The 14,956-nt window shown below is 37.4% G+C and overlaps 1 protein-coding gene across 13 annotated transcripts; it reads right to left on the bottom strand.

The window, feature by feature from the left end:
- Positions 1-590: 590 nt before the first annotated feature.
- On the bottom strand, positions 591-8,629 carry LOC122296431 (G patch domain-containing protein TGH homolog). 13 transcript variants are annotated; one of them, XM_043106142.1, is made up of 8 exons: positions 8,250-8,351; positions 7,504-7,583; positions 4,763-7,401; positions 4,234-4,337; positions 2,988-3,049; positions 2,822-2,896; positions 1,801-1,945; positions 591-1,255 (listed from the first exon to the last, which is right to left on the bottom strand). In XM_043106142.1, the coding sequence occupies exons 3-8, from the start codon at positions 4,985-4,987 to the stop codon at positions 1,117-1,119; spliced, it is 750 nt and encodes a 249-aa protein (XP_042962076.1). In that variant the 5' UTR covers positions 4,988-7,401; positions 7,504-7,583; positions 8,250-8,351; the 3' UTR covers positions 591-1,116. The 13 variants fall into 13 exon arrangements, 9 of the variants coding, with proteins under 9 accessions (XP_042962076.1, XP_042962074.1, XP_042962078.1 ...); XM_043106140.1 differs by having other exon boundaries at positions 7,534-7,583; positions 8,250-8,341; XR_006238521.1 differs by adding an exon at positions 1,555-1,659 and having other exon boundaries at positions 1,110-1,252; positions 4,763-7,583.
- Between the last annotated feature and the right edge of the window lie 6,327 nt (positions 8,630-14,956).

Raw genomic sequence — 14,956 nt, forward strand, 5'->3', positions numbered from 1 at the left:
TCTCAGTCAAATGCTGGGGTTAAGTGTCATTCTAGCATCAATAGTAACAATTATTTGTGTTCTATGCGTGCACGTACTTGTAAGCTCAAAACCGTATATGTGGGTGCTACACTGCTACTTGACTTACCATAAAAAATAAAATATAATAAAATTTTAAATTATTTGTCCATCTTCACGCAGGACACCTGGGTGAAGCAGGATTTGCACTACTGGCCTACATGGGAGGTGAGATTTGATCCTGACATCAATATGGAGCCGAAAGATGATCAAGGCATTGGGTTGTGCTAGTGTATGAAAGAAACACACAGAATCGAACTACACTCCTGACACTTTTTTTTTTTGATAAGTACTCCTGACACTTTCTCCTTGGGAAATAGCACCTTAAAAGCATAAATGATGTATGAATGCCTATTTTATTTTTTAGCTGTATATCTTATTTATGGATAAATTTTGCATCTCAAATTTCCCATTCCCAAGTGAGCAAATGTTTTTCTCTAGCAAAACGTATTTGGAATTTGATAATTACCAAATAAGCAATACATATTTAACCTTAGTAGGATCCTCTTAAGATTTTCAGGGTAACTCAGCGGTGAAGTTCCTTAAAGATAATTAATTGAAAAAGAGAATCTAGTTATAAGTGACTCAGCAAGATATTACAGGATTGCTTTACATACTCTAGCAATCAGACCACTGCTCATCTATAATCCAAAAAGATTAAAACCTTGCATAAGCTTAACAAAAACAATACAATACACTATTCAGCGTCTGCCTATATTCGCCCCCCAAGTGAAAACAAACAACCAAACAAGGAAAACATACCTCAATGTTGAACAGACGCTTTGAAAAGTCAGGATAGGGGGATTTATTTAATAGTAGTAAGGAGATGAAGAACGCAAACCAAATGCATCGCTGCTTGAGTCTAGAAACGGTGGCATCCTCCCGAACAGTGGGTTGTGCTACACAAACTCATTGGAGCACAAATCCATATACAGCCCACTAACAGCTGAGTCTAGTCCATTGTTCGTTTGTTTAGTGAGCTCAAAACAGTTGGTGTCACTCCAAACTTCTTGACCCATATTGGAGCCCATCACTCCAACCCCATAAAAAGTGGATGCGTCAGGCGGCAAAGGTGGGAGAGCTCGTTAGTGTCATGGGATGAGTATGAGCTTGGGTGCGCCTGCCCACCATCTGTAGTAGCGGTAATGGGCTGGTAATTGGACCCAAAATCCGTAGTCCCCTAAGCCTAGCCATCCTGCTGGAAAATGGACACCATTGGTGGCTTTTCTATGTGGATAAAGCATTATCCCTATGTATGAGCAGTGGTGGAACCAGCAAATGAGCAAATAAAAAAGCAACTGAGACCGTGGTCACATGATTTTATGCCAAGGTAAAAAAGCATTTGATATTTTCAATATTTTGCTTTGTTTCTCAAAACAATTACAAAATCATTAGTGAGGCCAAATAGTCATAATATTCCATTGACCACTGGTTTTGTTCTCAACTATAATGGCTCTTCTACAGTGACTTTGCAATTCATTTAAAAAAATCACTCACATGTGTTCATGCTAAAGGATGGCCATGGTCCAGGAGGAAGTTTTCTAGCACATACAATGGAACCACTTTGAGGCTCCACAAACTTATCGGAGTTGGAAGATCAACCTACTAAAAAAATACTACGCTAAGACATACAGATAAATGGGCATAAGTTTGAGCGAATCCATAGAATAACTTGTTGAGAAAAAAATCCTAAAAGATCATTTCTTCATGTATCAATTGATCTATATATGGAAAATTTCTCACAGGTGTGCTTTTGTATGACAGAACATCATCATTAGCAGGCCGTTTTGTAGAACTTTCAATGTTGCCCTTGACAGGCTCAGATTCTGTGCTTTTGAATCATCAGAAGAAAAGGCCAAGAAAGCTTTACAAGCTTCTCTCCGAGCATCTGTGAGTAAATAATGAAGACATGGAGTTAGATATGCTTGTGCTGAAATATAACTAAACTAGGAAATTTTGCACTGAACCATAATATAATCAGATGAAACCATAAAATTGATGTGATTTCAACTTCCAGCTTAACCAAAAAACTAGGTTTTTTTCTGTAGAGGTGCTGAAGATAGAATGGCAAACTTGAAGAATATTCTAGAGAAGAATGTAGCATCAGAATTCAATGTGTATCAACACTATGGTGTTTTAACAGACTTCACAGAGAATCATTGTCTGACAGTTCCAAACCCCGAATCAAAGATTTGTGAGGGGGACTGTTACACGTGAAAAACCCATTATGCATGAATGTCCAGCCAATTATAGCAAAATAAATGAAACATGGTAGCATACTTATTTCATCCTGTAACACAAACTACTAACAGGCTGAAGGCATTCTGTGCATATGCTTATACAGACCCCTGTACTAATTTCTAGAACTCTAAGCCCAAGGCTGTCTCAGATTGAAACAGGAAACTCCCCAGATAAGAACATCAGGATGAAAACCAAAAACCTATAACCAGATTAAATTAAATATATATATATATATATGAGTAATGCTTTTCAACTTCCTATTAACCATCGTCCTTGGATGTGGCATCAAATTTTTGGAAAATTAATTTTTTTACTTTTCACCTACTTTGGAAAAAAAAAAAAATCATTTATTTGCCAATCATCATCCTAGTTTAGGGTACCCAATTGTTGGTTTTGGTGGTCTAGAATACATTTTGAAAAATGGGTGAAAACTTGGGGTGAAAAATGGAAATCATTATTGTAATAAAAAAACATATTCTTATAACAATAATAAAACATATCTCAAATTGGGATAAAGAAATACCATATTGTGAGTTCGCATTGGAATCCTTAATTGAGTGACCATGTCGCCATCCCATCTTCAGCAACAATTTTACACCTATTCAAAAGCAGCAAACAGGGGCGTATCATAGAATTTGTATCAAAATTACCATTGTCACAGGCATCACTCTATATTAACCGAAACAAACCAATAGACTCTGTGACTGGAAGAATTATTTCATCAGAAACAGGCCCAGGAATAGCTGATGGCCTGCAATACACAACAAACATATCACAAACAGACCAGCAAGACATTTCATGCTGATGTATTTAGGAAGTAGAACTGTGTGTGCGTGTCCAACAGTGACTTAAAACTCTCAAAAGAGAAGGCATTACATAAGAGACTCATATGGTGAGTGCATATTGGTTAGCGCACTTGAAAGATAAATTAATACTTAATTTTAATTAAGTATTGAAAGAAACAACAGTTAATTTTTGTGCATATGTTGATCCATACTTATTTTTCAATTTTTTTTGTTTGTAGTCTAGTTTTTTTTTTTTTTTTGGGCACTGGGTGTCCAAGAACAAAGTCCCAACTAATCCCCAGGGTGATTGTAGTCTAGCTAATGTTCTTTTTAGTTTCTCAGTTGAAGCTTTAATTTATATGTTTTTATGGTGTAAAATGCTAAATAGTCCATCTGGTTTGCCTTTTGGACAGATTGATCCCTATAATTTCATATCAATATTTTTAAATTTTTTATTAGTTTTTATTTTTATTTTTATTTTTTCTTCTACTTTTAGATTTTTTATTTTATTTTCACCACAAATGGCATGTCAAGTCAGCATTTTTAACGATTAATTAATAGAATGTTAACGAAATGGCCGATTCAATCAAAATTGAAACCACACAGACTACTTATTCTCTAATCCTTTTTATAAGTCTTTGACAAAAATAATCAAAAGATTGTGAATTATGAGATGGTAAATAAAAAATAGATCGAGAAAATATAAGCCCATACATTGCGAGGTCTAGGCTAACTCGGTTTAATAGGAAGACTGAATCAACTCTCTATGTCCTATTGGTCATTTAGAACACCAAGCATAAGAACATTTTCTAGGGTGTCCCTATATTAGGGTATCTTGGCACCCATCTACAAGTACACTCTAGCATCAATAGTTTCCAAATCTTAATTGTTGGAGAAAGGATCAAACACATCCAATATTCAGTCTCAGTCCTATGTCCAAATAAATCAGACTCTTGACTTCCTTCATTGTATAGCTAAAATTATGTTCACACCATATGGTTGGGTTGGCCAAGGATAATGTAATACATGCTACTACATAGCTTAGTTCACTGAATCCCTAGTTCCAACACTTGCAAGTCAAGTTGCTTAACCAATAGATAGACATCAAATGAAATACTCATATAAATTATCACAGTTAAAGAAACTTAACCTCTGTTGTTGTTCCTTTTCAGCTTGTTTACAAGCAAGTTCTGCAGCTGTAAATCCAAATGTATCAAACTGCATAGATGTCCCAAATGATTGACCGTCCAATTCCTAAATGTGAAAACAAAGGAATCAAAAAAGTTGATTAAGAATCTTGAAATTTTTTTATAACATGTAGAATAATATATTTAAAACAATACTCTCAACAAAATAGCTTCCTCAATCTCTGTTTACCATGCCCGTTGTTAGACTTCTTAAATAGATGCGTTCAGCACAAGGCTTACAATATTACCAATTATAACTTGAGCTGTTCTATGCATCAATGAAAATACTCTTTCCATGAAACACAATGCCATCGTAATTAATAAATAAATAATTTTCAATTGTGTGATGTTATTTCTTTGTTTTCCTTTTTGATAACTAATTTTTAAATAGCAATTCTTAAAACGCAGCCCCCCTCCATCCCTCTTAACACCCCTATTAAAGCAAAATGTTACATGTTCATATTAAAGCAAACCCCAAGGCAGGGTTTGCACCTTTCCCGCACCCCTTCCCACATTTGGGGGGGTTTGCCCCCGGGAATCCGCCACCGCATTCCAAGGGCAGGGCCCCAAGTCGGTATGCCGGGGTGCAGGGCTAGACCCCTTGTCCATCCACCCCCCCTTCTTCCACCGACCACCCACGCCTGTCACAATCGGGAAAAATAAAATAAAAGGCAAAGAAAAGAGAAAATCCACAACAAATATATTAATCCACAACATAATACACAACAAATCAGAAACAATTAAAAAAAAAAACCCACAGGCCCACGACGACTGTGAGAGGGAGAGAGGGTTTGAGAAGAAGAGGAGGGAGAAGCCGAGGAGGAGGAGGAGAAGAAGAAGAGGATGCAGGCCGTGTTGCCGCTACAACTGCGAGAGGGAGAGAGGGTTTGAGAGGTAGCACCGCAAAGAGAGACTACGCCCGGGGGGGGCCCAAAAAAAAAGACGTTATTTCGTCATTTCCCTTAAAAACAATTTATTACCAAAATGACGTCATTTTGGTAACGAATTTATTTGTATATATATATATATGTATACAAAGTGGTGTTGCATGTTCAAAGGAGGGAGAGAGTCGGTAGACCACCTCCTCTTGCATTGTGATACAGCAATGTTTCTTTGGAATGAGGTATTCATTCGAGTGGATTTGGCCTAGGTTATGCCGAAGATTGTGGAGGCATCTTTGGCTAGCTAGACAAACGTAAGAGGTAGGCAACCGATCAAAGCGATTTGGAAGATGATCCATCTATGTATTATGTGGTGCTTGTGGAAAGAGCGCAATGAGCAAACATTTGAATGTGCCTACTAGGAAAGATCGTTGGAGGAGCTTAAAGTTTTATTTTTTATAACTCTTTGTAATTGGGCCATTGCTGTGGATTTTAATTGCATGGTCCTTCATGATTTTCTTGCCTCTAATGTGCCTACTTAGTTAGGGTATCATAGTTTGTTATTGGCCTTGCCATTCTTTTTTTTAATAAGTTTTTTTCAGGAGCCCTGAAATTAACAGCCAGATAAACCTTAACTAACCATGAAGGGACTCGAACTGGTGACAATTGGGAAGCAAACCCAAGGCTTGACCAACTAATCTACCCCTCAGGGTTTTATTGACCTTGCCATTCTTTGATCAATAAAACTTGTTTATTTATAAATAAATAAAAAATTATAAATTTTTGGGTTGGGCTTAAGCCTAGGCCTGGGGTGCGGAGGGGGCTGGGCCGCACCTTGGGCCTAAAAAAAAACCCCTTCGAGGCACTGCTAGGTGTTTTCCCTTTGGGCAGGGGCCCCCAGCCCATGCAGGATTGCTTGCGCCACCCACGCAAGGCCAGGGCGGTGGACGCATGGGAGTGGGGGGCAGTGCCCCGCCACCCACCCCTAATGTTTAGCTACTAGCATAATCCCTTACCCTTGTTTTTAGTAATACAGTATAATCCTTCAAACTATAAATAGAATGCTTTCACTGGTAGTTTATAATTTTTTTGTGAAGAAATACATGTAGTCTCTTTACATTTCCTAAGCTATGTCATCTGTATCTATGGCATTCATATAGTACTAAAAAATCACTAAAAGTCATATACTTCCATGCAAGTGTAGCTTCCTTGTCACAAAAGAAATTGGCTGGAAAAAATGAAACAGAAGTGACTCACAGGTAAATGGCAAATCTTCTTCAAATAATTTTCCTATTGAAAAATGTTGATGACGACGAACCCAAAGTATAGGAGTACTTATATCCATTTAGTTACTCAATTTACACTCAGCATCTTTAATGTTTTTTTTTTTTTTTTTTTAAAGAATCTGCATTCCTAGGAAGCTCTCTCTGCCATACTCTGTATCAGATACATGTCCATTCCCTCCCTCCCTTCAACATATCATCATATTTGTATCATGTCTATACGTACCCTATGTGTACTGATGCTTCCAAGACAAACCACATAAAGCCCCTTAAAATTTTATCAAACTTCAACAATTACAAACATTGATCACAAATTTCTCCCCATTCTCAATTTACATCGTACTTGTCCTTTGCCCTCCTTCTACTCTACAAACAAGCAAGATGAGAGAGATTCCCACTGAATCGTCCACTCACCCCTCCCATTATTATTAAAACATTCTAAAAAAGGAATCAAAATTCTCTATTTTCTCCTCTCTATCCCACTTTATCCTCTCCCTTCCAAACTCCCAAAAAAAGTGCAACCTCCAAACTCCCAAACAAAGTGCAAGGGGGACAATCTTCAAAACCCCCAAAGAATTGAGAATTTGTCATAACCTTGGGTCATGAATATCACAATGAACGATTGCAATACAAAATATAAAAAATTTCACAAAGTCTATTAATTTCCATGCCATTTTTAGCCCACTTCCCTCATTGATATTCATACCAGAGACATATATCTTGTAAAATGGTTCATGTATCAACAATGTCCAAACATGCATCACATTTCCAACATATAGAACCTCCAACAACAAATCCACGAAGTTGACAGTTGCTAAGTGAAAAAAATCTCTTAGCAAACCAGCATCTCGGCTAAGACAATAAAAACATACAGCCTTTTCGTCTTCATCTAAAAAATTCAAAATGCTCTGCTGCTTGACTTTAGCTCTATTCTATTGGTATGATACAGATGTCTGTGGAGCCCACCCTGCACATTTGTTTTGCAGTGTTAACATTATTCTGCACTCAAGTCTTAATTTAAAAATTTTAGTTCTTCTAAATATAAATTAAAATTAAACCCTTTTCGGACCCCACAGTATTGTAATAACCAGCAAAAAACCTTTCTGTAAATGCTCCATGAAATCTTCGTCGCTCTTCTTCATCTGTAACCTAGAGAAAAAATAAGAGTACAAGGAATCAACATCAGTATGAAAAGAGCATTATCAAAGACGTCATCCTTTTTTTCTTATGAAATCCTAAGCGAAACACTTGAGAAATCTTTTATTAGCGTTTACTTCAAGCAATCCAATGATCTGCAAACCAGGTATATATAGTCATAAATCCAACTATCAGACAGTTCACATGCAATTCAAAATCTAAGGGCTTGCTACAACACATACATGAATATGATCTTTCACCACAGTGTTTTAGATAAAACTAGCCAGAAAAATGGTCAGTATAGATTGGCAGTCATCTAAAACATTATTATAAACATGCAAATGGATAAAAAGGCCATTAAAATCTGTCGTTTTCTCCTTAATGACTCCCATTTCCAAAGTCCTTCTAGAGAGGATGACATTTTACCTATAATGCCATTTTGGATTTCCAAGGCAAATACTTTCACGGTCTCCAGGTCCAAACAAACAAAAGCCTTCACTAAAACTCAATCCCAACGCAATTACTTAGGCTCGTATGTACTTCGGATCTTATACCGCAACCCAAAAAAAAATCATAGAAGGCATTCAAATCTTCTTCCTATTTTACTTTCCTGAGCTTCCCAGGAACCAAACAAGAGGAGGAAAATTTGAACGAGGAGTTAGGAAAATGTGACCGTACCTCTTGCTTCCAAACAGGGAGGTTTCGGAGGTGACCAGAGGACTCAGCCACAGCTTTCTTCTTACGGCTGCTGATTTCTTCCTCCCGCTCTATCGGTGTTCCATAGAACACGTAATCGTCTCCATCGGAGTCCATTTTTCGGGAAATTATCAGTAACCAAATTAAAGCTCTGATTGTCGAAACCAGATTTGAGAAGACGAGAATTTAGGAGTGGATTAAATCCTAACGAACTACAATATAGTAGATATGGTTGCAGAGAAAAGAGAGCCCTCGCAGTGGGAGAGTGTAGACAAAAAGAGCCCTAGCTAGGGTTCTACCACATGTGATTGAAACGATGAATTGGAACGATGAGTCATTGAGTCGTACAGACTTTATTTTTTCTGTTTTTTTTTTTTTTTCATAATGGTTAATGAATATTATTAAAACAAATTAAAAATATTTAAAAATATTAAAAGAATATTTTTACAAATAAATTACAATTGCAGTGATCGGTGGACCATCTGTCCGAGTTGCATGATCCAAATAGAAAAAGGTCCGCATTTGTATAGGATGCGGTGTATGTTATTTAGTCATTAGAATTACATAATTAAAAATTAGTTTTTATACTTTACTTATAAATTTATTATTTAACATTATATTGTAAGATGATAAAAAAATAATAATAAATAGATTTTTTCTTTTATTTTTTTTCTTTTGACATGTATGTAATATAAGGATGATGTTTTATCTTAAAAAATAATAGGTGATTTTGGGCCTTTTTACCTTTCGTGACACATCATTAATCCATTATAGTTATCGTGAGTCTGCTTACAAGTTATAATTGCTATTTTGTTGTAATGAGGCCCATGAGAAAAATGTTTATCAACTGGGAGCCCAAAGTATTTTACTATAGCATTGGTCCATTATCTTAAACCTTGAATCAAAACGCAACTTGGAAAGGGATAAGTGACGTGCTGAGAGAATGGAACATTATGTTTTATCTTTAAGTGTTCTAGAAGCTAGTAGCTATTTTTAATAGGAAAAACCTTCAGGCCGAATGGGTGCCAAAAACACTTTTACACCAGCCAATGGATAAATGCCACCTAGACATTCCAAAAAGATAAAAAATAAGCCCAAATCCACCCAATTGTCTCCTTCTCATTCTTCAATGCATCTTCCTCCCCTATCATTTTTCTGAAAGCCATATCTCTCTTTCTCTCCCTCTTCCTCCCTCCCTCCCCGATCTGGCCTCAACGCCGATGAGCCCAAAAAATAATTGTCAGAAGTTAGTGTCTCATTGGTGCATGTAGGAAAAGCAAAAGGATACGTAACTACCTTTGGAATTGGGGATTCTAAGTAAGCAACCCACCAATTACTTTTGCTAAACATTGACAGGGAGTGACACTAGTACCCATGGAGGGTTATATGTTCCTCGTATTGCTGTTGAGAAAATTTTCCCTCCATTGGTAGTGTCCATTGCTTCCTTTAAAAAAAAATTACAAAAAAAAAAAAAATTATAAGTGGGATGTGTTGTATTTTTCCTTTCTTTTGGTCCGATAGGATTTCTCACAACAGCCACTGGCTGAGGAACTTATGGCAAGGGATCTCCATGATGTTGAGTGGAAGTTTAGGCATATTTTTCTAGGTAGATTTTGAATATTGTTCATTTATGGTGCTTAACAGAAAAACAAGGAAAATGATATATTCATTGATGGATTTGGACTTGTAATCTGTATAATTAATTTTGCATGGAATGGAGAGAAACTATTCATTGTGTGAATTTACGACATGCTTGCAGCGTCTACTTACAACTCTCTCTCTCTCTCTCTCTCTCTCTCTCTCTCTCTTTGAAAGTGTAATTTGTATTCTGACAAGGATGACTACAAGGACAATGGTGATTGTTTTTTGGGCTTATCGGAGTTGAGTGTAGAGCAGGGACAGACGACGATTTTTTTTTGGGCTCCTCGGTGTTGAGGCCAGATCGAGGAGAGAGAGAGAGAGAGAGAGAGAGAGAGAGAGAGAGGGCTTTCAAAAAATTACAAATAGGAGATGGGGGAGGAAGATGCATCCAAATAAAGAGAGGGAGACAATCAGATGGATGCAGGCTCATTTTTTGTCTTTTTGGAGTGTCTACGTGGCACTTGTCTATTGGCTAGTGTGAAATGTTTTTTGGCACCCATTCGGCCTAAAGCGCCTCTCTTCAGAATATTACTTAATTATCAATTTGCCCTTTTGTAATTCAGTATTTTACAATACACGTTTTTTGTTAATTAATCTAGTTTGTTATTCCTAAAGAGCATAAGAGAAGGGAAAAGGGTGTCGAAGATTATTATGAATTATCTTGTAAGAACTTGGTTCATCTTAAGGTTGGGATTTGCCTCGAACTACTTCCCAATTATCAATATATTTCCTAATTTCTCCATTTTCCATTTGCAGTTTGTTTTATATAATTTGTGGGTTCATAACAATTGGTATCTAAAGCCATCGATTCTTCATGCACGAGGTAAGCTTCAAGAAACAATAAGAAAATTTCCTGTTGATGGAAAAAATTCTTGAATCGCTCCTACATCTCACAGATTTAGTCGACCGATACCATAAAAATTACAAGGTTTTGAAACAATCCCTCGTGGAGTGGCAAGACTAGGAGGACGAAGGAGACTTGGTAGCTATGGATTCAAACAAAGAAACAAAAAAATTGATGGTGCAGGAAGAAAATGGAACGACGGATGAAGATGAAGTCGCAAAGGAAGACATAGAAAAGGCAGCAGCAGTGAAGGAGAGTGTGGCGGTGTCCATGGAAGTTTCTCCCAAAGAAATCATTTCATCTAAACTCTTAGATTTCCTTATCCGAATTAATTTTCCTCAATTTCTTCTCACAACTAACTTCTTCCTCCCTTCCCTTCGAGTCATCCCTAGCAAAATAAATACAATAATTGTAAAGGGGGGAGCCCTAGCCATTAGTATTCCTCCCGAGCCTCCTCCACCTGCTGAGAGTGGGGTTTCTCTTCTATGACAAGAAAACCCAAACAAGGGAAACCCCATTTCCAGTGTGGTGAGCTAACTGAAGAACTTAGATGGCCATCTTTTGACTGGCTCATCCTTGATTTGTCTAAGCTTGCAGACAAAACACTAGTTGGCCACTATTTGGAACCAATGTTGGGTGGTGTCCTCGTAATTACAATGAGCATAGAGAGGAAGAGAGGAAAAGGCTTCATGCATGGGCAGAACCCACATGCTCCACAAGATGCCCACACGGTTCCCTCAAGTTGTGGAGCTCAACCTCTCTTAGTCCACTTACCGCTCCTTTTTTTCTGCCATTATTGACTCCGATCTCTCTATTATTGCTAATGGGCTCAGGTGCTTCAGAGTGCTCAATTTGCAGATCTCCATGACAACCCAAACTAAGAAGGCCATTACACTGGAGATTTAGACCTCCGACTAGTAGCACCTCGTCCTCACCAAAAGGCAACTCAAAGAGGGCCACACCCAAGCCACGATGCAGTGATATGGGGTGGAGTCGTTCGTGGCTATAAATTAGTAGACCCATAGAGAAATGACGTCGTTACATGAGGAATTCCTAGATTCATCCTATCTGGCTTTCAATTTCCGCGAGCGTGAGAAACAGAGCTAATTTGCAGAAATTTTATGCGAGTATGATGTTACCATCATGGACTATCCACGACAGTGTGAGGAAAATGTTTGCAGTTTTTTTTTTTGGGGGGGGGGGGGTATGACAACTTCATGCATCTAAGGAAAATTAGCAAGTATTTGAGGAGAAAATTGTTTGCAAGGAACAAGCGACGAATTAGCTGCAGTAGAAGTAGGAGTTGCAGTCTCACCTCATGTCCCATCAAAGTGCAATAGTTGGCAAGGTACAAAAGAATCCGGCACAACTAGAACTCGTTGAGGAGGAGCTCAACTACACCATGTATGCCAAGCACAAAGCCGATCAAGAGCCACCTCTCATTGCCTCCAACAATGGCTTAACATCCAACCATCTTTTTGTTGATTATGCCGCGAGCCAAGGTATGCATGGTTGTATTAATTTTGCATTCAACTTGTTCGATAAAATGTGTAGGAGAGGTTTTTGTGCTGAGATGGGAACGCGGAAAGGACCTATGAAAATTGGGGTTTTGTTAACCTCAAGGGAAATGCCCAAATTGAAGGAAGAATACGTGGTTGGAGTATCATGACTATTTTATGTTACTACTCTCATTGTTGGATATATTTTTTTTTATCTTTTCTCTAGTTCTCTTCTATCTTGGCAGTGTTGCATTGAGTCGTTACACTAAGGGTGAGCCTTTGGGTAGATTCTATGGTATTGCTTCTATAGCAGAGATATTTCCATCTCTCTTCAGACAGTTTTTGACAACAATAAGGCATTCAATGACCATGATAAAGGTTGCTTTTCTTCTTTTCATTGAACTTTTCCTTTGATGTGTGGAAGGTGGATAGATATCAATTCTATAAGGATGTTTGGGAAGTCCCTAGCTCAAAGAGTTAAATTCTTCTCAGCTTCTCCTTTAGCAAGCTCATTGGTTCATTGGGTTGTTGGTATTGTTTACATGCTACAAATAAGCATATTCGTTTGAATCCTCAGAGGGGTTTTGCATAATAGAGTGTTGTACTTTCTTTGTGATCCTACCGATCCAAGCTACAATCCATTTTGTGATTTGATTGATCATGACCCTATGCACAAGCATGTTTGCAGGGTTCTGCTATCAGTTACTGTTTGTGGGAGTTTTGATTGTTGTGTTGGTGTTTTAACCAGTTAAACTTGCCATGCAGATGGTTTCAGCCACTTTTCCACTTGATATTATGACTACGTTTATCCCACTTGGCTCGGAAATGATTTCACTATTCCCTTCCTTTACAACAGCTGTGGTTGTATGTAATGAAACTTCCATGATGGCATATGTATCTATGGGTGAAAAGAATATACATGTTTTTGACCTTGGTGGTTAGACAATTGATACTAGTATCTAGCTTGACAATGGATAATGTTTTTTCACTTCTATACTTTTCTCTTGGAGTGTGGGTGACAGTTGCACCAATGCTATAACCTTGTGGACAAGGTTCTTTGAGTGGGAGAGCTTGTAACAAGGCCCATGAGAAAAATGTTTATCAGTTGGAGCCCAAGTATTTTACTGTAGGATTGGCCCCTTACCTTAAACCTTGGAGTCAAAACGTAGCATGGAAAGGGATAAGGATAAGTGACATGATTAGAGAATGGAATGTTGTGTTTCATCTTTAAGTGTTCTAGAAGCTAGTAGTTATTTTCAAATATTACTTAATTACCAGCTTACCCTTTTGTAATTCAGTATTTTACAGTATGCGTATATTTTGTTAGTTAGTCTAGTTTGTTATTTCTGAAGAGCATAAGAGAAGGGAAAAGGGTGGGAAAGGTTATTATGAATTATCTTGCAAGAGCTTGGTTCATCTGAAGGTTAGGATTTGCCTCAAACTATTTTCTAGTTATCAATATATTTTCTAGTTTCTCTATTTTCCATTTGCAGTTCGTTCTATATAATTTGTGGGGTTCATAACATTTGTCTTCCTATGAGTTGTTTCTCCCTCTTTTTTGCTCTAAAGTTTTAAATTCCATTCTGGTCGCCGTATCAGTGTATCATTTCGAAATAGTCTATATATGAATAAATTAATTATATATAAAAAAAACTATATTCCAAAATAACAACAATAGAAGTCATAAACTCAATAATACTTCTCAATACAATTCTTAACAACATACATACTTGTAAAATTTAATAATACTTCTAAGTTTCTAATCCAATTATTAAAAAAATAAATTTACTCATTTTGACAAAGACACAATCGTGGCCCTAATTTCCCTTTTTTTCTTACTTAAAAAATACATATCATATGCATGAATTCTAAGGTTCTCATGGTCCTACTGATCATCTTTGGAATATATAAAGAAAAATTGTCTAGCTTGTTAATATTAATTTCTTTAATCAAATGGGGTGTTGATACACATGTCTACCACTAACTTCTTCATAATTTTTCTTAAAGAAGAACAGTACCATGCTGCTTTATCGTCGACAATCATCATCCTACTACAAACACCGACGTCTAACTTGCACAAAACCCTATATATACCTCATATTTCTTTCCTTGATTTTCCATTTTTTCCTTGCTTTAAATTACTACATTAATAAATTAATAAGACAAAACATATGCAAAGTGACAAACTAAAAGGTTGGATGTATCAACTGCATCGTAGAAAGAAAAATACAGAGAAAAAAGAAGAAGAAGAAGAAGAGTTTGATGTCATGGATCTCGATGCTTATCGTATTATACAGATAGAATATAAGCCACACATATGACAACTAATAATGCTATAACTCACAGATAATCACAAAAACAGTAGGCCACCAAGGGAGGTGATCCAACTACCCTACTACCCCAAGGGGTTAGTTGGTCAACCTTTAGGAAGTTCTATGGCTACCCCACATGGGGTGGCCATGAAATACCTAGGCGGGTAATGGTTCGCAAGCATCCCAACATGGGGTGGCCCAATGGACCCGTTGATCCTACTCGATCCAACTAGATCCATGGATCTTGTTGGATCCGACGTATCTCGCCTACCAACAATTCCCAACGAGAGATGATCGATTGCCACTCCTCCCTAGAGTAATTTTCCATACTCTCTCAGGATGGTCAGTGGCAGCTGCCACCCTAGGGACAATTTCTCGAAAGTGATTGCCAGT

Source organism: Carya illinoinensis, chromosome 15 (assembly GCF_018687715.1).
Source record: "Carya illinoinensis cultivar Pawnee chromosome 15, C.illinoinensisPawnee_v1, whole genome shotgun sequence".
Taxonomy (NCBI): domain Eukaryota; kingdom Viridiplantae; phylum Streptophyta; class Magnoliopsida; order Fagales; family Juglandaceae; genus Carya; species Carya illinoinensis.

What these genes read in the sequence shown, in the direction of transcription:
- LOC122296431 (XM_043106142.1), bottom strand. Translation starts at nt 4,987, where the DNA reads ATGTTGTGGATTAATATATTTGTTGTGGATTTTCTCTTTTCTTTGCCT. An exon ending in TCCAGTCACAGAGTCTATTG is followed by an intron (nt 2,897 to 2,987) that starts GTTTGTTTCGGT and finishes GCTTTTGAATAG; the next exon opens with GTGTAAAATTGTTGCTGAAG. An exon ending in TGTCATACAAAAGCACACCT is followed by an intron (nt 1,256 to 1,800) that starts GTGAGAAATTTT and finishes TCCATTTTCCAG; the next exon opens with CAGGATGGCTAGGCTTAGGG.